Source organism: Orbicella franksi, chromosome 9 (genome assembly GCF_964199315.1).
Source record: "Orbicella franksi chromosome 9, jaOrbFran1.1, whole genome shotgun sequence".
Classification (NCBI taxonomy): domain Eukaryota; kingdom Metazoa; phylum Cnidaria; class Anthozoa; order Scleractinia; family Merulinidae; genus Orbicella; species Orbicella franksi.
The window spans coordinates 9,684,425-9,711,772 of NC_138153.1; the positions used below are offsets into that span (position 1 = coordinate 9,684,425).

General features: G+C 38.9%; 1 protein-coding gene and 1 pseudogene across 4 annotated transcripts in view; one reads left to right on the top strand and one right to left on the bottom strand.

Annotated features, from left to right (window-relative positions):
* The window catches only part of LOC145498415 (uncharacterized), a 229,661-nt pseudogene that overhangs the window by 128,236 nt on the left and 74,077 nt on the right, over positions 1-27,348 (top strand). The gene's annotated exons all lie outside the window — the stretch shown is intronic.
* LOC145498216 (copper-transporting ATPase 1-like) lies at positions 613-26,923 on the bottom strand. 3 transcript variants are annotated; one of them, XM_081478111.1, is made up of 20 exons: positions 26,723-26,923; positions 26,073-26,176; positions 22,936-23,032; positions 14,801-15,884; positions 12,642-12,857; positions 11,812-11,975; positions 11,220-11,458; positions 10,358-10,523; positions 9,715-9,825; positions 9,087-9,353; positions 8,354-8,587; positions 7,411-7,545; positions 6,711-6,899; positions 5,726-5,908; positions 5,057-5,270; positions 4,265-4,435; positions 3,893-4,035; positions 2,890-3,093; positions 2,312-2,532; positions 613-1,936 (listed from the first exon to the last, which is right to left on the bottom strand). In XM_081478111.1, the coding sequence occupies exons 2-20, from the start codon at positions 26,078-26,080 to the stop codon at positions 1,735-1,737; spliced, it is 4,248 nt and encodes a 1,415-aa protein (XP_081334237.1). In that variant the 5' UTR covers positions 26,081-26,176; positions 26,723-26,923; the 3' UTR covers positions 613-1,734. The 3 variants fall into 3 exon arrangements, with proteins under 3 accessions (XP_081334237.1, XP_081334238.1, XP_081334239.1); XM_081478112.1 differs by lacking the exons at positions 26,073-26,176; positions 26,723-26,923 and adding an exon at positions 23,134-24,176; XM_081478113.1 differs by lacking the exons at positions 22,936-23,032; positions 26,073-26,176; positions 26,723-26,923 and adding an exon at positions 21,232-22,900.

Sequence of the window (27,348 nt, forward strand, 5' to 3'; positions counted from 1 at the left end):
CTGAGGAAAGACACTTCAGTACAACTCACATAAGAAGGGTATCGTTGACCTGTAGGAGTCTCAATCCAGCTAGCGCTATTTTCCCTGATCCACTATACCGAAAAAAGATGGGGACTGGTTCGATTCACCCGTTATTGTTAGCGCACAAAAACCCTAACAACGCTCAAAAAATACAGAAACGTTCCAAACAATTCAAACCAAACATACACGACGTTGCTAATAAGGAAACAATATTGCAACAAAGGACCTTTTTTACATACCTAATGGATCATTCCCGAATTACCTTTAACCTCTTTCACAAAGCGAGTCTTGGTGCCCATCCTTTCCTATGAAAATGAGATTTCATTCACATGCAAGTTAAACTCAATTTCATATAAATGGTTGTTGCACCAGGCCTCGCTTTGATGGAGAGGCTTAGGTCAGCTCGGAATGGGATGTGACAGGTTCGCTGGGTGTGGTAAAAGGTACAGTCGCCAGCTGTTTCCCGCAGTGGAGTACTGCCGAACAGCTGAACAGCAGACTATCAGGATAAAAATTGATATGCATATGCACTGGGTTCGTATTTAACTGTGCTGGCAGCTAAATTAAATGACACCAAGAATTCACCATCAATTCATTTTAAACTCGTTTATATTTAATAAAATATCTTATCTTATACTTACTACACTGGCACGAATTTCATTACCTGCCTATTAAAAGCTATTGCTTAAAGATACTGTTCTGCGATCTCTTTTCTTTTTTTCCTCTTTTTTATGATGAAACAATCTTTTTTTTAATGAAATAGCCGACAAAATTCCAACGTCAACGGAAACAAAAAGAACAACTGTGCTATAATATACTGTGCATGAATAGTTGCTAACTACCTCTACAGCTGACCAGCGCCATTTTTGTCATGTATAGTGCCGTAGTTTTAGTGTGTTGACAGCCTTGAATGTAGTAGCAAGGAGAACATGGGGAAGAGGATAAAATGTAACCGGTGTGGAGGGCTTACCGGGAAGGAGTTGGTGGGTGGCACTAAGATGTAATGGTTGAGGATTTTATCTCAGTGCCCATTTTCTCCTCACAACCAACCTCAACATACTGTAGTCTAAATGGTCGGTTCTAATAACTATTGTTTGTTCGACTGCGTGTGACTACTTACAGCAACCATTCTTAATAGGTACCGTGCAAAAAAAAAAAAAAAAAAAAAGTCACGTATTCTAACGTCGACTTGTCCAAAAGCTCCTGGCTAATCAAACAGTTTCGCTAAACTGCAACCAATTTACATCTTTACAAAAATATGTCTGCACAAAATATTCAAATCAAATTGGCTCGATGTTATCAAGCTTACTCTCTAAATCCACACTACTCTAATTTCATATTATAATTCAATCTATAACCGCATGTTTGAAATTTCATTTCACGAGATAATTTCATTTTTCCTAGTAATGACCACTTCATCCTAAGATAATCACAAACCTGGCAAACTCAAAAAAAGCCCCCAATGTAACAAATGCTGATTAAAACCCTTTTTTACACAAAGTTAATTAAAGAAATCTATGAACACTAAACCCATATCTAACAAATTTCTGATACATATTTTCATAACCTACGCAGACTCAACATAAATGATGAAACCTAGAGAATTGCACATAACTTCTCTAGAGAGTTTGTTTACCCTTCCTAATAAATTCGAATATTTTTAGTTACTCCTTTCCTGACTTGGTGTCGTAGATTCTTTTCCTCTTAAAAAAGTTACGCTTCGTCAGAAATGAACTCAAATCTCTTTCCTTCTACCGGATTAGAGCTGGTGCGAGACCGTCTCCTGAAAATTCTGTTCATGAAACCGTCTGGTTCGCTATCCAAGGAGTCGTTAGGAGCTGTGTTTAACATGGTGTAACCAGACCAGAAGTTTCTTGAGCCCATGTCCATATCCTCTACTTCCGGTTTTTTGTACCTTTAAGAGAGAGAGAACAAAAGTCTCTGTTAGTCAATATAGCGTCTACGTGGAATCAGTGTTGAGAGCGCATTCTCTCTGCTTCCTAGAACTCACAAAGGGTTTTCTAACGAGTGTCAAGGAAAGAAAACCGATGAAATCACAAAGCCAATCACAGAAGCGCCAACAGGCACAATGAACCAATCAGAATTCGACGTTACATTAGGTAGCAAAAAGCACGGGAAGTCGTGCACATACGTGTTTCATTTAATAGTGTTTAAGGAAAAAGCCATTCCCAGGTTACCTTTCCAGAGTTTACGTAACCGGAAATGAATTATTTCGAAAATTTATAAAGGAGATCACAAAACATCAGACTTAAAGATGTCCAACACTTACAATTTAAGCATGAGTGACGAGGCAACAACAGACACTGAAGAAGCCGCCATCGCAATACTCGCCATCCATGGCTTCATGACCACGCCCAGGGGTTCAAACGCTCCGGCAGCTAACGGGATTCCGATCATGTTGTAGATGAGCGCAAATAGAAAGTTGATGTAAATTCGACGGACTGTCACGCGGGACAGGTCGATGGCCACGGCTACATCCATTAGATCGCTCTACAAACAACACAGAATAACAGAGAGGTAAGTTAGAGTTCGACAAACGGATTTCAGATTTGTTATGCGTCCGTCGCCTTAACGATTTAGCAGTAGATCAACTCGAGTGATTTTCCAAAAAAAAAAAAAAAAAGAAAAAACAGCGCTTTCCTGTTCGACTTTACGGAAAAAGCCGCGTAATGTTGCAAAAAAAGTGTGCACTCTAAAATATTTCAATCGCAAGGCTATCGCATTTAATTACTATACATTTCTTTCATTGCCAGTTGTGCTGTTCTTTACTTTCATCAGCTATTTGCACGACGATGCAGGATACCGTTGGAGGAAATTAAAACTCGACCACTTTCGCGACTTTGTTACCTTGATTAACACGACATCAGCCGCCTCCACAGCCACATCTGTTCCGGTACCGATGGCGATGCCGACATGGGCCTGAGCCAGTGCAGGGGAGTCGTTCACACCGTCTCCAACCATGGCTACAATAAACTTCTTGTCTTGAAGGGAACGAACTTTTTCCACTTTGTGCGAGGGCAGAACCTCGGCAAACACCTGCTCTATTCCAACCTACAGGTTCATCAAAGGCGGTAACTTTTAACACAATCAAGTGGTCTGATTTCACTCGTCATGCAACAATGAGATATGACCCAGAGTGACGCCCCAGAAAGGACACTAATGTATAGCATAACCAATTCCTATAGGTGCTGGAGATGCTGGGGTTTATGGCGATCTATTGATTTTTGCAATTCGAGCGGAAAACAATAAACCAAAGAGGCACACAGAGAGCCTGAAAACAAAACTGAGGTGGTACAAAAATATATACAGATTCATAGATTTGGGAAAAAAGGTTTTGTATAACCATCAGACAAACCAGAGTATCCTTCCTTGCAGGAATATTTTTAACGTAACTAAAATCGCCATGCCCACACAATGGTTTCTTTCACGTCATTGCAATATTTTTTTCAGAGTAGTACTTGAAGAGTTTCTACCAGAAAACTGAGCAGTTCTGTTTGCTTCACTTTTAATCATCGTGATAGTGCTGGCGCGCAAAACAAGCAACCAACATAGTTAAGACACACCTTAATTACATGAAATTTTTGGCGAAATTGTCGCGAAAGATAAGTGTCGTGAACACTAAGTGACGGTCGTTATGTCCAGTATTAAAGGAAGCATAAATTTATTACACTAAAACATACCATGTTAAAGTTAAAAAAGAGCTTAAACGAAGACAAACTGTTTTCTTTCAACGACTCTGTAATGCACTAAAAATTGTTTCTCGACTGGTTCTCACAAGGCAGGAAAACTATGTTGACGCAATTCTTAAATGGCAACAAAAACAAGCAACTTGTGTTGGTAAACAACTGACCTGCTTGGCGATAGCGAAAGCTGTCTTCTTGTTATCGCCGGTCAGCAAGACAACACGTATTCCCATTTTCTTCAGAGTGGCTACTGTGGCCTGAGCCTCGTGTTTAACCGTGTCGGCTACAGCCATCATGGCTACAAGGAGACCTAATGGGACAAAAGTGTCTCAGAGTTAGAATTCTGCTATACAAAGGTTTTACTCGGCCGGTAGAACCTCAGGGTTAGCGTTAGGTTTACCAAAATCTAGGCTCATCCAATTACCTGAGACAACAGAAAAGAGTTTCCCCCAACTTACACAGTAAGAATCAATAGCTCATCACGCAAACCATTCTTGAAGATTGCGTGACAAGAACATCTTCACAGTCCTGATTCTTACCGTCAATGCCGACGAGTACAGCGGTATGTCCCTTTTCTTCATGCTCCTGCATAGCGTCTTCCATCTCATCAGTGACCTCCAGGCCGTTCTGCTGCATCCAATCTCGGTTGCCAATGATCACGTGACAAGCGACTGGTTCTCTGGGAGTCACGCTATCTTCCCTAACTTCTGCTGCAAAATAAAAACACAGTCACAAAAATTGAGTATTGAAAGTGGATAAACAGACCGATTCTAAATTAATGAGAAGCTTGTCTACAAGATAAAAGAGCGATAACAGACAACGGGAACAGAGAGAGCGTGGGTCTACACTGAACGTTTGGGTGAAACCGAGTTGAGATCTAAGGTCACACAAGTTATCGAGTTTTCCTCAACTAACTCAATGTTGAATCGGCAGATGTAACCACAAAGTAGCAATATTCGTTTCGCGTAAAAGCATAAGGCTGGTCACAAATAAAGGTTCTTACATAGCGCACATATCACAATTGTACCATGGTAATTCAACTACATTTGTGAGAGTGAGATCGGACATCGTTTAGCAAAGGCGCCTCTGGATGCTGCTGTCAGTTTGTTTATGATCTCACCTCGCCTACCCGGCCCATGGTAGCCAGCGAGAGATCAGATAGGACCACAACACAGGGAACTCCGCGTTCCACTGTTATCGAAGAATGTCGGGTTCTTTATCGTGCCCCTTGAGACGCAACCATCTTGGTGATCTGGCCGGGATTCTCACGAAAAAGCAGGCGCCAACCAACTAAGCTAACTCTTACGTTATACAGTTCAGTTATATCTCACCATTATCACTTTCGCTGATCACCGATGCCGGATCAATATCCTGGCTCTCATCTATCACAACTCCGTCAACCTTGACAGTCAGGTTTTTCTTGTTTTTGTCCTTGACAGTCTTGGGCTTTATCAACTCCTCGACACCGCTGACCTTGCAGGACAAACCGTACCCAGGCACGGCTTTGAAATCAGTACACTGGGCAAGAGTTTCGGTCTGAAGTTGCTGATGAATGGTATACGAGTATTTAGCTTACATGACGTCACAATCAGTAACATGACATAACAAAGATTGTCTTCAATTTCAAACTTTTTGGGGAGGCGCAGCGACCTCATGGTAAGTGCACTCGCCTCCAGGTCGAGCGGTCTGGGATCGAGCCCTGATCAGGTACATTGTGTTGTGTTCTTGGGCAAGACACTTTACTCTCACAATGGGCACCTCTCTACACCCAGGCGTAAAAATGGGTACCAGCAAATTTAATGCTGAGGGATAACCCTGCGACTCCTCCCTGGATGGGACGCAGTCGCTTCATGCTACTGAAACCGGAGATAAGCACCAGCCTGATGGGCCACTTAGCTCGTATGCAGACTTAATCTTTCACACCTGGTGGGTGTCGCATTATCTTGCATCGTGATATCATGCGCTAAGTAGCTTTCACAAGAGGTAAATTGTTAACATACCTGCTTGGCATAATTGGTAATGGCCAGACCAATGGGATGCTCGCTGTGGTTTTCTGCAGTGCCTGTCACTGCCAGCAGCATTTCCAAGCTACACTGGCCTGGTTTAACAAACAGAGCAGTCTTCACCACTTCTGGGGAACCGTGTGTCAGAGTGCCTGTCTTGTCGAACACCACAGCATTGACCTGCAAATGTAAGATGGCTCTGCATAAGTGAACTGAAATATGCCTTGGAATTCTGGAGGTCCCTGGTTCAAATCCTCCAGCCTACCGCTATCTGGATTTGCTCTCGGTAGTCCCGAGTTCAACTCCTCAGCCACTTGTGAAAACAGCCAACTGGTCAGCCTCCTACCAGTTGCATTTCTTAATAGTTTACCTTCTATTTGCAATATTTGTTTATTTATTTACATTGTTCCCATCTAGCAGAACAGCCGAGTGCTAAATAAATTTGATACTTAAATAAAGTTGTTTGTTTGATTATTATTATTTTTTTGCAACATTTGTTTATTTATTTACATTGTCCCCATCTAGCAGAACAGTCGAGTGCTACATAAATTTGACACTTAAATAAAGTTGTTTGTTTGATTATTATTATTTTTTTGCAACATTTGTTTATTTATTTACATTGTCCCCATCTAGCAGAACAGTCGAGTGCTACATAAATTTGACACTTAAATAAAGTTGTTTATTTGATTATTATTTTTTATCTATTTTGATGTCCAAAGAAAGAAATTTGACTTGCAATTAATGAACTCCTAAGCGGCCTGTACGCGGTTGCCTGTAAAACTTTTCTTTACTGAGTTGCATTTTGCCTATGTTTAATTGATATTCAAAACGAGTCTTCAAACGAAAATGAGATTTATTTGCATGAATAAGAATGAAATTGCAGGCAGAACACATTTTAATATCCATGGTTTACAGAAGACTTAACACATAAGCAAAGACAACTATTTTAAAAGAAGTTAAAATTGAACAATTTTAAAGTCACCTTATGTGCAGTCTCCAGTGGTTCTCCTCCCTTGATAAGTATTCCATTCTGAGCTCCAATGCCTGTGCCCACCATGACAGCTGTTGGGGTGGCCAGACCAAGGGCGCAGGGGCATGCAATGGCCAGCACTGTTATACCGATCTGAAAAGCGAAGGCGAACACGAACTCTATCCTGTTATCCTTGCTGGCCTGCGGAGAAAGAAACAAGGAGGATTAAACATACAAATTAAGAACCTACGTGGGCTACATTGGCTTTTGACTGTATTGGGCTGGACTAACTAAACAAGTCAAATTTCGCATCAATGGACCTTTTCAGCAGTACGGCGGCCATTTTGAGTTTTATTGTTTCAAATAGCTATTATGGGATGCTCAGGGGGCAAATTAGTATGTATTTGCCCCCTGAGCATCCCATAATAGCTATTTGAAACAACAGAATTCAAAATGGCCACCACATCAATATTAAGGTTCATTGAACCAAATGTGATTACAAGCTTTATAATAGTTAATCTCTTAATGATTGGTGCAGGCCGTAATCAGTCTACTGTACGGCCCACTAAAATTTCAAGCTGTTCCAGTTGTCGCCAAAACATCTCGTGATTTTCCCTAAGTTTGCATAACGTTCATGGCAAATAAACTAGCAACAGATTCGTGGCAAGGCAAAGCCAGCTCAGTGTCACAAACTATGGCAAACAACACTCACATCATAGGTTTTCCTTAGCAACGTGATGTCCACAAATCCAATAACAAGCCAGACGACCCATGTCGCGATTGAGATAACAACAACAGTGGGAACAAAATACGCTGACAACTTGTCTGCAAACTTCTGAATCGGGGCCTGCAAGCGATTGACAATTTCTCTTTTTAGACAGAAACAAAAAGATTATCCAAGGAGATATCAAAATGAGATATTCCACACCATGAGTATGAACTTGGCTAGTGCACTGGATTTCAGAGTTTTGGACAAGACAAATTCTTTTCAAAGTGCTTCTCTTCACCCAAATGTATAAATGGGTACCAGCCACTAATTAGGTAAAATCTGAGAAAAAAAGTACTCGGTAGGATACCTGCAATGGACTGCCTAGAAAATAAGATAAGTAACAATGCGAGAAGTATCACACAAAACTGAGTTAAGCATCGACACTGACAAAAACGTCAGGGCGTGGTTGTTTTAAAGCTTATTACCGCCGACACCAATGAAATGGTTTATTCAAGTTTATTTTCTCTAGTATAAATTAAAGTAGGTATTTTTTCCAGTGGTAACCAGGGTTTGAGATCAGTAAATACTAAAACTGAAAAACTCAAATGTAGACTGAAAACCTACATGTAAGTCATTGTTACAGAACTGGAATTTTACAATTTACGCGATTCCTGGATGAGCTTGACCATGCTTTGGACAACCGGGCCCAGCCAGTTTGACCGTTGGCAGGTTAGTAAGATCTTTTATCGTGTGATTTCAAGGGTAAAGGGCCACTTGTTTGTTGGTGTCTACCATCATGTGCCACCTTCTCTAAATAAAGCTGCTCATGAACTTACTTACTTTAATTGACCTGAGAGAAACTAAAGATTTGTGCCTAGGTCAACATGTTCCTGCATTTTCTACTTGACTTGTAAATCAAATGCAACACTTCCAATTTCACGCTTACCTTGGAAGTTTGAGCCTCCTCAACTAACTTCACAATCTGTGACAGTGTAGTGTCCTGACCCACATGAGTAGCCTCGATCAATAAGGATCCATTTTGATTGATAGTTCCACCAATCACAGAGTCTCCTGGTTTCTTGATGACAGGCATGGATTCTCCTGTGATCAAGGATTCGTCTGCAGTGGATGTTCCTTGAAGAACTTTGCAGTCAACCGGTATTTTAGCTCCTGGGACAACCTTGACGAAAACAAAATGCACATGCCATCTTATTCAGCGTCCACACTACGCCGGAGGAATTTGAAATCACAGCTTTATTTCCACGGTTAGTCCCAGTGTCCACACTAATCCGTCACGAAAACAGGGAGTTTTGAAAACGCTATTCAAACCAGAGGACTTTGAAAATGCGGGTTTTTCGTTTTCATGCGGACAGGGACATTGTGTTGTGTTCTTGGGCAAGACACTTAACTCTCACAATGCCTCTCTACACCCAGGTGTATAAATGGGTACTGCTGAATCTAATGCTGAGGGGTAACCCTGCAATGGGGGGGGGGGGGGGGGGAGTAGAAATACTCCTAGTTGCTTCATGCTACAGAAATCAGGATAAGGTCAGGCCTGATGGGCCACTTGGCTCGTATGCAGACTTAACCTCACCTCACATGGTACTGCATACCTATTTTAAACTGCAGCTAATCACTTTTTCAAAAAAGGTAAGACAAATTCTTGGCAGGACATTTACCTTGAGCACGTCTCCACGCTGTACCAGATCAACATTGATGACCTTCTCACTGACCACAGTCATCGTCCCTGGCTGAAGTTTAACCAGCAGAGCCTCTGAAGGTTGTAACGACAACAGCTTAGCCAGCGCCTCTGATGTCTTCCCTTTTGCCACATGCTCCATCCAGCGACCAAGAGAAATGAACACCAACAACATCGGTGGAGTGTCGAAGAATGTCATTGGGCTGTGGTTGCTCTTCTCTACCATGGCGACACCGACAACAACAATCTGGCACAGAATGGATTGGATATGTAATGAGAAATTCAATTCTCAAAAGTGACCAAAATCTAAATTCCCCCTACACTATCAAAGAGGCAATCAGACAGGTGTACAGATGGAAAAGAACTTTTCACTCAGCACCCATGCAAGTGTATTGCAATGAAAGAAAGTGTTTACATAAAAAACAGTTCAACTCCCACAGAATTGGTCAGCAACATGGCCGCGATTTCATTGTTTTGGGACACCAATATGGCTGCTGTAATGTCATATGAAAACACCCTATAAAGAGTGTCATCTTTCAATTCACTGTGAGGATAAATATAAGTAATATTACTCTCTGACTCTTAAAGTCGGCAAGCACAACACTCACGGAGTAAACATAAGCTATTGAGGTGGCCAGCATGATCAGCACATCCATGTTTGTTGTCCTGTGTTTCAGGGCCTTGTAAGCTGTCACATAAAAATACTGTCCACCAAAGACCTACAAAAAGAATGACACAAGAAAGATGTTAAAAGGAAAAAAAAAGTGGTTTTCTACCAATATCATTTTCATTACTTGGCTTAGACAAGAAAAATTGGCATGATTAACACATTTTATTACTTTCTAACATTTTGTCAATACATGTTTGTTTGCAAGATAAACAAATACTCCCAGGCGCTTAATGCTACAAAAACCAGAATGGGTCCCTGGGGTATGATCCACAGCGGGGCTTTTGCATTACCTTTAGGGTATTGAGCAGAAAAAATATGACAGGAGATAATGTGTTGTTTTAGAATTGGTACCTCTTTGGAGTGAAAAAAAAAAAAAAAAATTTCAAGCCATGCCCACAAAACAACATCCTGGTACCTCTCAGGGGTTCTGTTCAAAATTTCTGACGAGTACCCCCGTCTTTTTGATATGAGAGTCCCCCGACGTCAGGCCACTTGGCCTAATGCAAACTTTTCCTCTTTATTCATGTAGCTAGTAAAAGCAATAACCAATTGCTTTGATTTCGAGTGTAGTCAATACTGACCTGAACTGGGGTACACAGGATAAAAATCAAAAGGTTCTCCAGAGACAGACCAGGCAAGATCATTTGGTTTGGCCTCTTCTCCAGTTCATCCAGGATCACATAAGTGATAAATATCACAAATGTTGGCACTCCAAATATCAGCGAAAACAGAAAGGATCGCCTCCACCTGAAAGGAGAGAAAAGTAATGAAATAAATATCCACCCAGGGGCAAATGCAAAGCCATGTATATATTTCCCAAAAATATTGTTATCTTTGTGCAGTATGAAAATGAGCTGCAATGAATGTTTCAAAATCATTAAGATGTCATTGTCAAGTTGAAAAATATGTCAAAACGTTGTTTCATATATTTGCTCATTTTCACATTGACATATTTTCTACAAGCCTTGCTTAAATCCAATGCATTGTATAAATCAACATAATAAATCAAAACACTGAGCTAACATTGATATGGCTGAAAAGGTGTTGATGATGCTTCTAGTAAAGTTCTGCAATTTTCTTGCTCTATTTTCCACTTATTATCTTCTATTGCCATGGTGCAATGTTCTGTGAAGGCCAATTTTGCCAGCTGAAAGAGAGCTTAAACTACTAAATTTTCAGAACAGAGAGCAAAATAAATGTGACAAACAACACAGAGAAATTTTAACATTTTGAGGTTGGGACTTCAAAGGTGTAAAAATCATTGTCTGAGGGAATTCTCACTTCGATGGCAGTAGATGAAACGCTAGAGAGTGACCATTCAAACAAAAGCCATTGAGCATTTCTTGCACATGGTACTGTTTATAATGCTGTGCTAGGTGGCTCTTGCTTTACTGTGCAATATTATAATACAGTTATTTTTTAAAAAAATTCCAGTCCTCTTACTTGCTTATTTCCCTTGAATGATCTATCCTGTCTTTTTTCTTATCGTTTGTGTCCAGTGATGCTCCAAAACCCAGTGACTCAATCGCCTCTATGATGTCCCGAGGACCTGTCGTTTCTGTATCAAACACAAATCGGCCACTACTGGTTGCCAAAGCAACTGATGCTCTCAGTATTCCTGGTCTCTTGCTGATGTTAGATTCTATCAAATGCACACAGGATGAACACGTCATGCCTGTTATCTGAAGATAGAATGCAAACAAAAATAATTTTTTACACAGGCCACCATAGTTGAATTGACTGACTATAAATGTGTGGTTTACATGCAAGTCTAGAGATAAAATTAACCTGACTATATCAGTCCAAAATCAGTCACTATACTGTTTTTATGTTTTTTCGTTTTGTTTTGTTTTTTCTTTTGTTTTCCTGACGTTTTTCTTGTAATGCTGTACAAGGGAATTCTAACTGAAACCCTAGTGTGTGACCATTCAAACAAAGCTATTGAGCAGCACTCTCAAGTGATACTGTTTATGTTCTACATACAAGATGGCTCGCGCTTTTAAGTGTACAAAAAGTAGAGGGTGGGCGAACTCACAATTAAGTCAACCGTGCCTTCTCCCTGCCCACTTTGATCCATCAAATCACAGCCATATCCCAATTCCTTCACATGGCAAACTATTTCATCTGCAGTGATCATTTTCTTGTCAAATTTGACTTCTGCTTTCTGTGCTAGTAGGCCAACAAGGACAGATTTTATTCCTGGAGGAAAGGTTAAAAGTAAAGAGATTCCATCATTAATTTATTACAGAAGATAAAAACAACCTCTTGCCCTGATAAAGTAGCAGATGCAGTTGTCAAGACAAGATGGCATAAAAGTGCCAAAGTAAGACCTCTGTACAAATACCTGTACCATCCTGGAGAAAACAAAAGTGGCAACTGTAGGGAGGTGTCAAAAGTAAATAATGTAAAAACAGTAAATGCAGTCAGTAGAAACAGTCACTGTGGGTATTTTGGCTCAACTACATCTCGCCAAAATACGAACCATGGCTCAACCAAACTTGCCTGATTCACTGCCAAAGCATACCCAAAAGGTGTATAAAAGGTAAAGGTAAAGACAGCATATGAGCCAACTGGCCCATCAGGCCAGTGCTCATCTCTGTAGCATGAAGCGACTAGGAGTATTTCTACTCCCCCCTGGGTGGGATGCTAGTCCATAGCAGGGTTACCCCCAACATTAAATTTGTCGGTACCAAATTAGGACTGGATACATGTATAATAATAATAATAATGCTGCTGCTGCTGCTGCTGCTACTGCTACTGCTACTGCTACTGCTACTGCTACTGCTACTGCTACTGCTACTGCTACTGCTACTGCTACTACTACTACTACTACTACTACTACTACTACTACAACTAATAGCTTACCCTTTTTCTTCATGAGGCCTTTTTCAATGCTTCCCACACATGATGCACATGTCATGCCAGTAATGTGTAGGTAGATCTTGTCCATATCTTCGTCACCTGTTAACTCCATGGTCTTCGGGGCGTCACGGTTTCTACTAAAGGTCACCTGCCAATCACCTCCCAAGTTGTGCTCAACTGCCACGGCACCCGAACCCTCCTTACTTGATGCCTCGACATCTAATGAAAACAACATCAAAAATAGCAGAATAGCTTATTAAGTAACTTCTTTCTGGCAACTTAACAACATTCAGTTTTCCCCGATCGTAATAATAATAATAATAATAATAATAATACTAACAATAATAATAACAATAACAACAATAACAACAACAATAACAATAACAATAACAATAACAATAATAATAATAATAATAATAATAATAACAATAAGATAAAATAAGATCCCAGGCAATATTAGAATAACAGAGCTACAGAAGACCGTCCTCCTCGGAACTGCTCACATAAAGGACTCTATCCATCAAGTAATCCAGCAGACTTATGACTGCCCTAGGCTCATGGATTGAACTCGGCACCATAAGTCAAAAGCGGCAAGACTTTAAGGACTTAAAATAATAATAATAATAATAATAATAATAATAATAATGATAATAATAATAATATTAACTATTTTTATAGCAAGAATTATTAACATATATATATGATCAAATGCACTTTACAATATATACAATAATAAAAAATAAAATTAAAATGCACTTTCTAGAATAGCTTGTCTCTTAAGATCAAACTGATCTTAACAACCTTTCTCTCTTTATTAATTACATATGATGCTTTCAACATTGCTGATCTTAGCAGTATACAAGAAACATTTCAGCTGACCATAAGTCGCACAGTAAGTAAATTGTAAGTCAGTGACTAGCTATAGATGCAGATTAGAAAAAAAAAACTTAGAAGCATGCTCATTGTCAAGACCAGATCGCCCAAATCCTGCCAACACAATTCACAATTGTCCTCCCGTTTTGGTTTCTGGCAAAATGTCAACTAGTGAAATTATCCGTTCGTAGGCTCTTATAACTGTTGTTAACATATAGTAGCTTCTGTGCGTGTACATCTCTTCAAATCTCCATTATTGTACTCAATGTGGTGTTTAATTTAACTGCCAGTCTCACGTCTCTATTGCCATCATGAATACAGTCCTGATCAACAAATTTCCAGAACCAAATTCCCCATGCGCAGATAATAAATAATATTGAATGATTATTATCCAAGCACAGGTAAGGGGAACCTTAATTTGAACTGGGAATTACATGAACATGTATAAAAAGTGTTTAGACTTATCTATTACCAGAATATCAATAACCTCCTTTGTTTTACAAAGTGTGTCTCATCAAGGGTGAATTGCTACCTGGTTGACCACAATCAAAACAAGTCCTGTTGCCATCAAAATGACTTTGTGATCAACCCAGTGCTTAACTTTACATTCTTTAAGGATCAGCCATTCAGGGCAAAAGATACTGTTGAGTTCCTTTTTTATAAGACAGTACAGTACATTATTATAAGAGGAACAATGTTTTTTTTTCTGTCTTGTACTTTATGAATATTAATTCTAGGTCAACTCTTGCTTGTATTTTTCACAGGTAATTTAATCAGCTTCTATGGTCTATGAGTACAAGTCTTCTTTGTACTTGACATGAGCAGGTACCAAGAAATATGACAACTAAGAATTAACACTAGTTACAAAGATCTATGCCAAAATGACTCTCATGAGGAAATGGTCAGGAGAGCTCTAAATTTGTCAATTTTGATAAATGTTTCTTTACTATCTACAGGTTTTCTTTTTTCACCTACAGAAAAAATACTCTAATTATAAATTTTTACTAGTTTTAAGTCTTTTTCTTTTCGTAAAGTACATACTAAGTAAATATACATACAACATTGTAGATCTACTGCATGAAAATAATTAGTTTATTTTCAAAAATACGTTTGGAACGTTTATTTTGTTAGCTCATTTCTTCTACTAACAATAATTTGCAATTTACCCGCGTAGATTTCAATTTCTGTAAGTTTGGTAATCATTCCATTTGCTTTTAAAACTTGAGGAAAACTGCTTTTTAACATTAATAAAATATAGGCAATAAGAATGAGCTAGCTGGTTTAATTACCTTCAGAGAATGATGCATCAAATCCCATGTCTTCTATTCCTGCACGCAAATCTTCTGGAGTTGTCACTAACTCATCATATTCTATAGCAGCGCGTTTATCGTCGAGGGAAACTTTGATGCTTTGTACACCAGGCTTAGTGGACATATTTCCCTCTATTGTCTTTACACAGGACATACAGGTCATTCCTTCTACGCTTATCATTGCAGTACGCACATCCTTGTTTACATTGCAGATGTCATCTCCTATCAAGCAGGCATCAAATCCCATCTCTTCAATAGATTCTCTCAACTGCTTGGCTGTCACTTTTTCAGGTGAATAATGAACTTGAGCTGTCTTTCTCTTTAATGACACTGAAATCGACTGCACGCCACCAAGTTTAGAAATGCTCTTCTCAATGGTCTGGACACATGAATTGCATGTCATTCCATCCACATTGATCATGACCATCTGGACATCATTTGTCAGGGGAGGGGAGGCTGAAGGAGACGACAAGGAGGCATCAAAGCCCATGTCATCAATAGCTTCTCTAAGCAAGCCTGGATCAGTTAATGATGGGTTGTATGTAATTGCTGCCTCCTCATTCTTAAGTGACACTTTGACAGCTTGTACACCAGGCTGCTTGGACACACCCTGCTCAATAGTCCTGACACAAGATTGGCAGGTCATTCCTTTCACAGATATCTTCACCTCGCTGCTATTCTTGAGGCAATTTTCAAGGCTTTCAGCTTCTTTATTATCAACCATCCTGTCCTCTGACAGAGCCAGTTCATTCTGTGTCAAAACATCAACAATTTGCTTCATTGATGCTTCAAAGCCCATTTCTCCAATGGCTTTTTCTAACACTTTTCCAGTCGTATGTCTCGGTGAGTAGGTAATTTTTCCTTCTTTTTCCTCCAGCGACACTTCAATTTTCTTCACTCCACTTAGTGTAGAAATATTTCCTTCAATGTTCTTTATGCAGGAGTTGCAGTGCATCCCTTCTATACCAATGTACACAACTCTCAGCTCCTCCTCGTTAAGCTTGGAGATGTCTTCACTTTCATCAGTGAAGGAGACTGCTCCTCCTTTACCTTTTATGACAACCTGTTGAAAATAAAAAGTAACATTTATTATCACCATGTCACTCTAGACTTCTCAGAGTATGAAGAAGTGTCTGTCTAGCAGCCTAGGGCTATAAAGTGGATATTTCTGGAGGACTACAGACTTGATCCATCGCTTTTCTAACAAGCAAGCAACACTCTCCAGAGTTCTCACTCAACCCCGCCATGTCCTTACAAGGTGCATATAACTAAGGCAAAGTTACATGTACTCTACAGAGCTCTGTATATTGAATTATTGGCAGATAATGAAAAGGCAATGAAAAAGCCCTTCAGGCTAAAACATGTTATTTCCAGCTTGCCCAATCGACAAACTGGAAAACATATTTATAATTTTTTTTGTTTTTGTTTTTTGTTTTTTTTGGCAGCCAGCCAGTCAGCCAAAGTGGGCATCCAAAATGTGCTACATGTATAGGGCCTACTCAAACAAACAATTTATACGGCAACATATGAAAAATAAAACAATTTTCTTTAATAAGTGGCCGTCCACAGGATGCCTGGATGCCCATCTGGCTAAAAGCTTACATGTATAGTACAGCCAACCACTCAGCACAACATGGTCATATCACTGACACTAGCAAGAAACATTTCAAAGCATTTTTAAATTAAATGTATTTTAAAGAGTTTTGTATTTCAGGCAGACAAGAATTCAAAATAAGTAGTGTTGTTTAATTCTACTGGGATAACCAAAACAAGGCCAAGGCAGCCAATTGCCCAAAGAGTAGCAATCCATTTTGTCAGATTGCGATGTGATTCCAAAATGTTCTTTCAAAATTAGAGAGCATGAGTAAGAGAAAAACACTAGACATTATACAGACCTGTGAATGTTGGTGTTTTGAAAATAAACATGGAACTATGGGTCAGAGTAACTTGTACACCTACATTTACCAAGCCTGCTAAGTTACATTATCCTCCCCTGTTTGTAAAAGCATACAGACTGAGATCTTAACAACAAGAGCTCTGAAAATTCATTCAATGAAGGTACATGTGACTCATTAAAAACAGACAATCTTTCCTTCTTTTAGGTAAATAGAAAAGGGATAGTGATTAGTGAGATCTAGAGACAGTCAGGCAAGAAAACTACATTGTTCATGTACAGACCTGCTTACAGTAATTTTATGGGGAGAGAAATTAAAAATCGAAAATACTTAAAATTAAAGTAACTACAGAACTGTGGTTTGATATGAAAATTTGTTCCCATCCAGGAATCTTTTCAAACCTATTTTCATGATTAGCACTGCAGTTATTACCTGAGATCTATCACATGAACAGAAAAGAACACCTACAGCTACAAACTCCTTTAAATTTATAAATAAAATAAAAATGTGGGTGCACATGATTTTGGATTTTGGCCCATCTTGTCTTCAACACTAAGAGCTGGTTTTTACACACTTGTAGAGACAGATTCAGAGACCATGTGGAAAGCATACGAGTCAACAAAACTTCACTCCAAATAATTCTTGCAATGAAAAGAAACAGCATAGGAAAGGTAATGTCTTATCTTTGCATGTTTGAGGAATTTGAAGACTTCTGTGTTTCTAATGTCTATAGATCTAACTCTAATGCAAAGTTAGATACCAATGAAAACCTTCCCTAAATTAATTTTTTTTTGATCTACAGTTTTCAATTGTCTTCAGAACTTGATGACATTTTTTTAAAATCTATTTGACCTTACAAATGAGAGTGTGCCATGTACATGTTTAGTGCTGTTACTGCAGCTATACAAACTTACCGTAGTTAGTTATGTTAATTTTAGCAGTGGGATATCTGTAAACTGGCCGTATGGCTAAGCATATTGCCACCTTAAATTAAGTATCCTATCCTATCCTATCCTATCATTCTGTTAGAGTATAGATATAATATTAATCATATGATGTAAAAAAATATATGATACTTAAAATATACTTTTTACAAATGCCTCACTTGTTCTTCAACCACGGAAAACATTTAATTACAAAATTACTATCTAACATTTTGAGATGAAAGCCACAGGAAAGGTGGCTAGTTTTCATGTGGGTGTACTTTATATCAAATTGGATTTAAAAACATGTGTGCCACTTAAGGTTTTGGACCTGAAAAACCAAAGTACACAGCAAAAACCCCCTTCAGAAAGACAAGAGATCAGAGTCAACAAAAAACTCAACTTGTGTATGACTACTGGCCAGAATCAAACCCAGACCACACTATGGGAGATGGGCACTAACCCAATGTCGCTAATGCTTCCCCTAACACTACTTTGGATATGTAACATTGTAAATGATAATGAAGACAAGATTAATTTGTATATAACTCAAAATATCTAGTCTTACAGGCACTTTACTGTAAGAAAAAATTAATCTTTATGCCTGTATTTAATACATTTTATGAGATACCTTCAAGCATTTGAAACTAAAACAAGAATCATTTTAAACTAAAGCCATTCTGAGAGTCAAGTTAAACAGGAACTCCAATAACTCTTTTATAAGCAATATTTTTCATATTAATATTAAAAGAGAGTCTCACCAAAACTTAAGGAGTGTCTTGACAACTGAATTCTCTGAACACGATGAACAAAACTATATTTCTACTTCTTTGCTTCCTTTTCACCTGCTCACTCAAAAGAACTACAAAAGGACAGTATCTTGTATTTTTTGTGACAGCCTGGCAAGAGAGTAAATATTGGCTTTTGGCCTTTGTCAACTACCCCCCTCTTGAATGAATGGTAATAATTTAGGAATAAAATATGCATTTCAACACCTGGCATGAGAAGCTATCAGCTGTATTGAAACAAACCAAAAAGAAGGCCAATAGGATCATTTTATTTTTTATTTTCAGAGACATTTACACAAATATATCAACACAAGCATCTGGTAAACACAACACTGCAAAATATCTTGAGGGTGTTGGAATCAAAGAGAGGAATATTAAGCTTACCAAAATGATAAATTGCCCTCTAATTAAATCGTGTTAAGAGTCACTTTCAAAAATACGTCCCCTGTCGGATAAGTGGGAGGAAAAGATTGATTGATAAAAGAACAATTTGCACCATAGCACAATTTATTTAATATGCAAATGATTGGATTTTAAAAGAAAAATTAAAAAAATATTGAATCCTTTGAGGAAAAACAGTTTTAATTAAAGAGGTTACAATGGCAGTACATGGAAAGGACCAGAATTTCTGTAAGTCTCATTGATAAATGGCATTATTTTTAACATGTGGTAATTCATATTTTTGTGTGAAGGTTACATGAAAAAGCATGTATTAAAAAGTGAAATGTTTCATATTTCTCACTGATGAGCACTCTCTTAGGGTAAAATTTAGCTAGATAAACAACATGGCATTGAAACAGTGCCATTGAGGCCAAAAAAAAATGAGGATGAACAATGGTCATCACTTGTGGCAATTGAAGGACCTTCAGAAATTGCAATGCAAAAAGGTTTGAAATTCAGAGAACAGACATGCATTTAACCCCCTTAACAGAACCTCCTCATGCTTGATGCTAAACATATTTTCTCTAACTTAAAAACCAGTGAGTTCACCAGCTGTTCACTGCCTACACATATGACACCGTACCTCTTTGGATAAACCAAAACCTTGACAAGTTTTCAAACTTGTTGACAATCCTAACATACATCCACACTGTATAATGTTATATATGTTATCTTTTCTTAAATCTGCAGGTCTGCTTGGTTTCAAACTTTTCAACTCTGAACAGAAGACCAAGTGTATGTATGTGTACATGGAAAGTTGAGCTACACCTTGACAATTACACATGACTTGACACCGAAAAAAATATTTGGAAAAGGAATTGAAAATAGACGACCTGCAAGCCTTGAAATATGTGGACAGAAGGCAGCAGGCAGAACAGAATTTTGAACATCCAAGACTCATTTACATCAAGGTAAATACGTCGAAATTTCATATCAGATATGTGTGAGCTTTAAATAATCTTGGGTAAATCCATAATAGGCCAGTAAAGAGGAAGTACTGTTGCTTATTAGGAAAATACTTGTACTCAATTTTGAGAGATAAAAAGTGTGAAGTCTTAAGTGTGCAGTCTTTCAGATGTATTAAAGATCTTAAATTTGTCAAACTGCAGAGAAAAATGTAAAGACATGAATGTTCATTGCAGTCAGTTACACAACTTAAATAAGTAGTTCTGAAAAGAATGCCTGAAAAAAATCCAGGCTTCAACAAGCCTGTAATGGCCTCTGCAATATAAGGCACTGGAGTGGGTGCTCTACCAACTGAGCTATCAAGCCAACTGGGAGCTGGTCACATTGTGAGCTTGTAATATACCCGCAGATGGTGTAGATCCTAAATTTGAACTGCAGAAAGATGTAAGGACATAGATGACCATTCAGAAGAAGTGCAAATACTAATTATAATTTTGGATTGTTGTAACAGAACGTCACATGGCCAAGAGGTTAGAGGGCATGATTTGAAATCAGGAAGTCACAGGTTCAAGTCCCATTTTTGCCACCAGTTGGTGTAAGTCGCTCTTGGTACATTGTAGTTCTGAGTTCAAGTCCTTGCTACAGTTATAAATAACCAACTGTCCTGCCTCTAGCCAGTTGGGATTTTTAATATATTATGTATGTTCATTTGTTTCATTACAGTTTGTTTCCATTGGTTCTGAAAAGCCCCACTGGGGAAGTGGTCAGATTACAGTAGTTATTCTAAGTTAGACCAAAGAAACTGAAAGATCTCTACAGGCTTCCAGGATTCATTCAACATAAATGTATCTCATAATTGCAACCTAAGGGTGCATTCCTTTGGGGTGATCTGGATCAGGATCAGTGATCCAAGATCACTCGGATCATGGTTCATCAAAGGAAGTGATGAATCCGAGACCAGAGTGGATTCGTTGGTTCCTGTGATGCACAATGATCCGAGTGATCTTGGATCACTGATCCTGATCCAGATCACCCCAAAGGAATGCACCCTAAAATTTATGGGTATAAGAATAACTTTATGTAAATTAGGTCTTGAAACGTGCCTTTGCATGCTTCAGTAGTTGGATAAATAAATGGACCAAAATCTTTACGGTCAAACAAGTTTGTTTGTTAGTCTATAGAAACTATCAGTCTACTATTGGTGCCTTTTTAATTCAAATTATACATTAAGTTTTGGTAATCTCAACTCTTGATCAAATAATGATCCCCATGAAAATGTAATGGCAGTTCGATTCGGTCAAAGTGATCCAAATGAGCTTTTAAAAATATCAAAGGCCCTTAAAGTCACCGCTCGTTGTTAACACAGTAAGCAGTATATAATATACGAGTTACGTATGGAAAAAAATACTTCAAAAGCCTATGCAAATTGCCATTTCAATCTTACAATTCAACTTCACCTGTGGATCCATTTTGTAGAACGAAAGATATCGTGATAGCTGTACGTTAACTTTTAAATCAGGCCAGTTGAGTTAAGCAACCCCAAACACGTTTTTCTCCAAATCGTGGACAATGAAACTTCTGGGATGAGGTGACCAGACCCGCAGCTCTCGAATTCTTGTTAAGATTCCGCCGAAGCGGCACGACTAACAATAGGATTTCTCAGATCATAATCGCCAGAGACGCAGTTTACAGACGAAAAGAATGGACTCTTCCCGTCTGCCTGAATCCGCCATGTTTATCACGTACGATTCCCATTTCCAATCACGTGATAAAGGAATTTGGGCAATACTAACACCTGAAGGGACCCCTGGAGCAGATGACGACTTGTGTTTCCCTTCAGAGGAAGGGTTGGTGCTAAAGAAAATACTATTTCGCCAAATCTGTACACATAAAGGGGATGGGAAAAAAAAAATCGTTAAGTTCCCTTCCCTCTTTATACAGTACAATGAAAATCTATGTACAATGTACTTCCGTTTCCGCGTATTTTAATTTCCTCAATGTGATTAAAATGCTCAGACTGTGTGAAATTGTAAGCTTGACTATAATGCATTTCGAACACGCAATCAACAGTGTAAAATATTAATAAAACTGACATTGAAACTTCAGTCTTCGTAGTAAACGTGACGGACGATCCATGTAAATTAAGCGGGGTAAACTTCCTTCAGTGCTATCAAGTGTTATGAGTTAAAGGTTCTGTTTGTATTGGAACAATAGCATTGCTACAATTCTGCATGTAAGCAAATTCCGTTTTAGCTTCATTGAGCTTTCTGTTTTAGGTGGAAATCCACGATCAAAAATTTGAAAATTCTTGCTTAGACTGTGCTTAGGGCGCGGTCATTGGCAAAGCGACCTAGTCCATCTTAAAAATTCATAGTTTATTTGTTTGTGTTTTATAGTTTTGTCTTCTTCTTACAGCATAGCAGAGAATACAAGGAAATACAAAGAAATTCGACCTTGAAACGCCTGTTGAAAGGCGAATACAACACGTGATAAAAACGAGTACATAGAACAGTATCTTAGTATACTTCCTGCTGAAAGACCACAGCCGGGTCCAAAAGTTTAATCCCATTCGTATCCTCGAATTTGAAAGTCGAGATAAACAGATCTGAACGCTATATTTTCCAGCTACATATCGACCAACTATACAAAAAGAGACTTTCAAGTGTAGTTTCAGCCTCGTTTGGCAGAACGAGGGAACTTCCTGGCGTTGAGAAATTGCGTGACCTAGAAATCTATCGCGAATGCTTCTCATTTTGCGGGCGCGAAAAAAACCGTCAATGAGAGAACCAATTTGTCTCCCATTAAAACGTCTGTCAAGCTGAACGCAAGCGTCGAGGAAGAATCCGAACTTAGAATTTTTATTCATCAATCGGTAAGCGAAAGATAGCCGTAAATTTCAAGGGAAAATCAGATTAGAAAAGAAATTTATGTGCTGTTAATTGCGTAAACTAGTCACGCATGAATAGAACAAACGATCATAGCGGAAATATAAATCGTTAGTGAAGCGAACTTATGCCGACTGACATCTTAGATCACGAAAATGTTCTAAAGTCGGTATTAAAATTGCAACGCTATTGGGAACTCAAGCAAACCTGGCTTGAACTTCCTTAAATGCATTTATTTTCATACATGACACAGCTGAGTAAAATTTTACTTCTTACCTTGTTGTCCAAATATGTTTCAGAAGCCATTGCATCGGATTTCAGCAACGGAGTGCGTTCGTTTGGCGCTGTTAAATGCTTGTTTCTCTCTGAAAATCTAGAAGCCAAGGACCAACGTGTTAGTATGCACAGTGCACTCCCTACAATGAACTACCGTAAACAAAGACAGAGAATAAATACGTGTGACATCCCGTGTACCTTCAACCAAGGAACCAAGGCTCACAAAACCTATGGAACACAGCTACGGGTATCGTTCTGAGCTCGTGCCTACGTGGCACCTTATGATAAACCTTTCTCACGCCCCGTGCTATTTTGGGCCTTTTTCGCAATGCTGAGTCACTGACACGTGACATGTTGGCAGACATGGCGGAAGTCTTATTTGGGAGACTCTAAAAGGACTGGGAACAAATCCCTCTGAAGTGGAACGCAAACCTAATTTTGACCTCTGGCTTTCCAGAGTTGGCTTTCCAGAGTTGGCTTTCCAGAGTTAGCTTTCCAGAGTTGGCTTTCCTGTGCACGGTTATCGGCCGACAAAACAACATTCCTGTAAGGACATCAAAATGGCCACCCCGCTTGATTTTTGCAGGAGCATGTCACGGCCAGTAAACTGGTACCGTTTAATGCTAAGACATGTGATAAGACATGTGGCGAACATGTGAGTATGGGAGCAGGCCATGTGAGCTCGTCTTTCTTTGACTCCTTTCCATTCAGTCGCCGTACGCTTCGCTATTATGTGCTCTCAACGTTAGAGTTTGGCGAATTTAAACGCTTCGACGGTAGCATTTATCGAAATCTGAGGGAATTGTTCTTGTTTATTAACGCGGTTTGGCTTTGGGATGATAACCGTGGGAACAGCTACATTTTGATTGCATTTGTTGATTAGTTTCAGTCGCGACAGATAGCTCAGTCTTTATCCGGTCGAAATTTTATTGTTTGGAATCGGTGGAAAAGTACTCTGAAGGCAAGATCCATAAGACTACTTAATTCATCAGGGGAAATACTCGAATTAGTCGCACGGAGTTTGTTTACTATAAACGATCACGCGAAACGAGCACGCGGTTGCAAATGCTAACTTAGAATAATGTACGTAATTGAAATATTCTATGAAACTTGAGAGTCTACAGAAACTGGCGACGTCACGCAACGTATCAACAAATCGTGACCTCTTCACTGGCATGGACTTTGACACTATGCATATCTGACTGTAAAACCTCGGTTGCTGCTGAAAAATGTTGATTTTAGCAATAGACAAAGGTTGAAAGTCAGCTAGTGAAATCATTTATTACGGTATATATATATATATATATATATATATATATATATATATATATATATATATATATATATATATATATATATATATATTAAAGTGAGAGCGTCGAACGCACTCTCGTAATCTCTGATTACTACTAGTATAAGAATAAACTGCTCACTTTTTTTTTTTTAGAGAGAGAGGAGGATCAGAGTTCTCGTTAAAAACCTCTGAAAACAGTGTTGTCATTTTTTTAAACTAATATTAACTAAATTACAGAGCAAAGATTTCATGAATTGAAAATGTTATAGGTTGGACTCCTGCATAATTGTGGTCTTAACCAATATTGAAAATTTGACAGCATTTGGTTAAAATTGAAGGAAGTCATTATGCTTCAAATATTGGTGATCGATCTGCTGTTTGGGTTTTATTTAGGTCTTTGGGAACCAAATAAGCCCGGCGAACGTGGGGGATGGGGGCAGCGGGGAGGGAGGGGAGGGAGAGGGTGTGGTTAAAGGAGTCACGTTACTTAAATGTTGCATTGAATACCTAACTATGTACACACCGGTCATAATTGTTGAAGAAGTATAAGAGCCGCATAGCCGGAGGAAAACAATATTCAGGACGGCGCGCGGTGGCCTCATGGTTAGTGCGCTCGTCTCCGGATCGAGCGGTCCGGGTTCGAGCCCTGGCCGGGGACATTGTGTTGTGTTCTTGGGCAAGACACTTTACTCTCACAGTGCCTCTCTCCACCCAGGTGTATAAATGGGTACCGTCGAACTTAATGCTGGGGGTAACCCTGCGATGGACTAGCATCCCATCCAGGGGAGAGTAGAAATACTCCTAGTCGCTTTATGCTACAGAAACCGGGATAAGCTCCGGCCTGATGGGCCACTTGGCTCGCATGCAGACTTTACCTTATCTACCTACCATGCAGAATTCTCGGTATATAAAACTTTAAAGCTTTCCTGTAAAGCCGGTATAGTTGAAATATACTAAATTGCACCAAATTCTGCGAGCAATTTTTGACAGCAAACAATCGTTGCTATGGCGTTGTTATGTTGAAATAGAGCTACAATAAATGTATTAGATTTCCTCAATTTGAACGTAAATCAAGGCATCATTGGAGCAAAATCGCTTCAAAATACGTTTTGCAAACGCTCACAGATGTCCATAGAGTCAGGCAAAATGGTTTCTGGGAGCCTGTTCTAGCTATAGGCTCTAGGTCAGTGGGAACGATCGAAATAGTAAGCGGGCGGTCACTGACCTATATTTTAATTTAGTCTATTTAGGCTAGGTTTCCAGGGGAGAGGCTAAATAATCCTGAGTGCACTCTTTTTTTTTTTTTTTAAGAACGTCTAATTTTGGAGCTGAGGCTGAACGTTCTTATATTTTTTTGTGCCGGATTTGAGGCTGAAAACGTTCTTAAGATGTTCTTAAATTTACATGGTATAATACTCCAGACCTTGTATCAACTGATGACTTTGATGGTGTGGAAGTTATTTTGGAACAAAACATACCCTTAAGTATTTGGGTAATTTACATTTTTGTTACCTTTACTTTTGCTTGTCATTTGATATACAGATTAGATAAAACTGACGTTCTTAATCGACTCTCAGCCTGAAGAATGTTCTTAATAAGCTCTTACAATTTTGGTTAATCTCAGCTTCAGCGTTCTTATCTAAAAAAAGAGTGTATAAGACCACGGTATTCATTTCACACTGATCTCCTCTTCCACGAAACCGTACAAATCAGAAACATTTATAATTATGCTAAAAAGATCCTATTGAAATTATACAACTGGCTTAATTACATGCGTGTCATTTAGCCCTTAGTTTTACAGTTACAAAGCAATAACTTTTATGGATTTCTAGTTCCTATTTACCTTTTCATAATTCCAGTCGTCCTCCCATAGGTAATCAGAATTGTTTATGCTGCCTTCGACGCACCCATGTGCTTAATTCCCTGACGATCGAACGAAGATCATGTCTGTGACATGAAAACAGAGGCGCGTGTAAAAAGAATCGTCATTACAGAGTTGAGTTCAAACTAGCGCAAATTACTAAAAGAAAGCCAGATTCGTGACCGCATAAAGCGTCTAGTCTAGCTCTCATTTGACCTGAGATTCTAATCGCTGTTGGTAACTCAGTCTTTGCGCTTGGCGTCAAATTTGAGCCTATCAAGACTGTATCCAACTTCTTGAAAGTGTCGGCGAGAGTTTTCTCTAGATGAACTATATATGCTAATGGGAGTTAACTACTCTCCGTAATTCTTGCTTCCCGTAAGCCTAATATTATTCTATCCTGCTGTAGTTTTTCAACACATACAAAATTGCTCTCAATTCGAGCTTATACTATCTTAAATTCTATCGTAGGTGCGTTTTAATTTGAGGCCTTGGGAATTCCAGAAAAATCCTGTGCTGCGTAACAACGCGACGCCAGAGAAACAAAGATTCCGGCTTCAGATCACATGTGCCAGTCACTATCAGCGTCTAAGAACTAAAGAGTAACCTTAATCGGCTGGGTTATCACTTACCTGCAAGCAGCGCTTGATTTAGTTACACGCAATATCCCAGACTGGAAACTGTCTGTGTGCCAGCAGGTTGCACAGTGAGCGAAGAGTCCACTGCAATTAGTGACTGACCAAAAAGTTGTTTTGATTTACTTTGAGGTGAATATTAATTGACGGAACAAATCTAACTTGACCTGAACAAATACGAATAAAAATAGTTATTTACATTATTTGCAAGCTTGGGTTGTTAAGCTTGTTCGGCTGGTGTGTAAAAAATCCTTCATCGATTCTAACCCCCCCCCCCCTGGGGGAGTACTCCCTTTAATGACCTATACGGGAAAACCCCGCCTGAAAGAGCACCTTTTTCAGGCTTCAGGTATATAAAAGGGTATAGGTAGTTCACAAAATGAGGTATGTAAAAGGGTAGAGAAATCTGTCATTTAGGTACGACGTGAACCTGGACTGAATTAATAATACTTGTGTTTTGGTTGACATCTTTTCTGGTAATGCTTGATGTTCTCCAGTGTTGCTGTTCGTTAACTTCATCCCAAGGGTTTAGAAAAGGCATATAGTGTTCTTAAGTAGGTATGTGAATGGGGTAACCTTTCTTTCGATGAAAGCTAGGTATGCGGAAGGGATGGCTTTTTGAA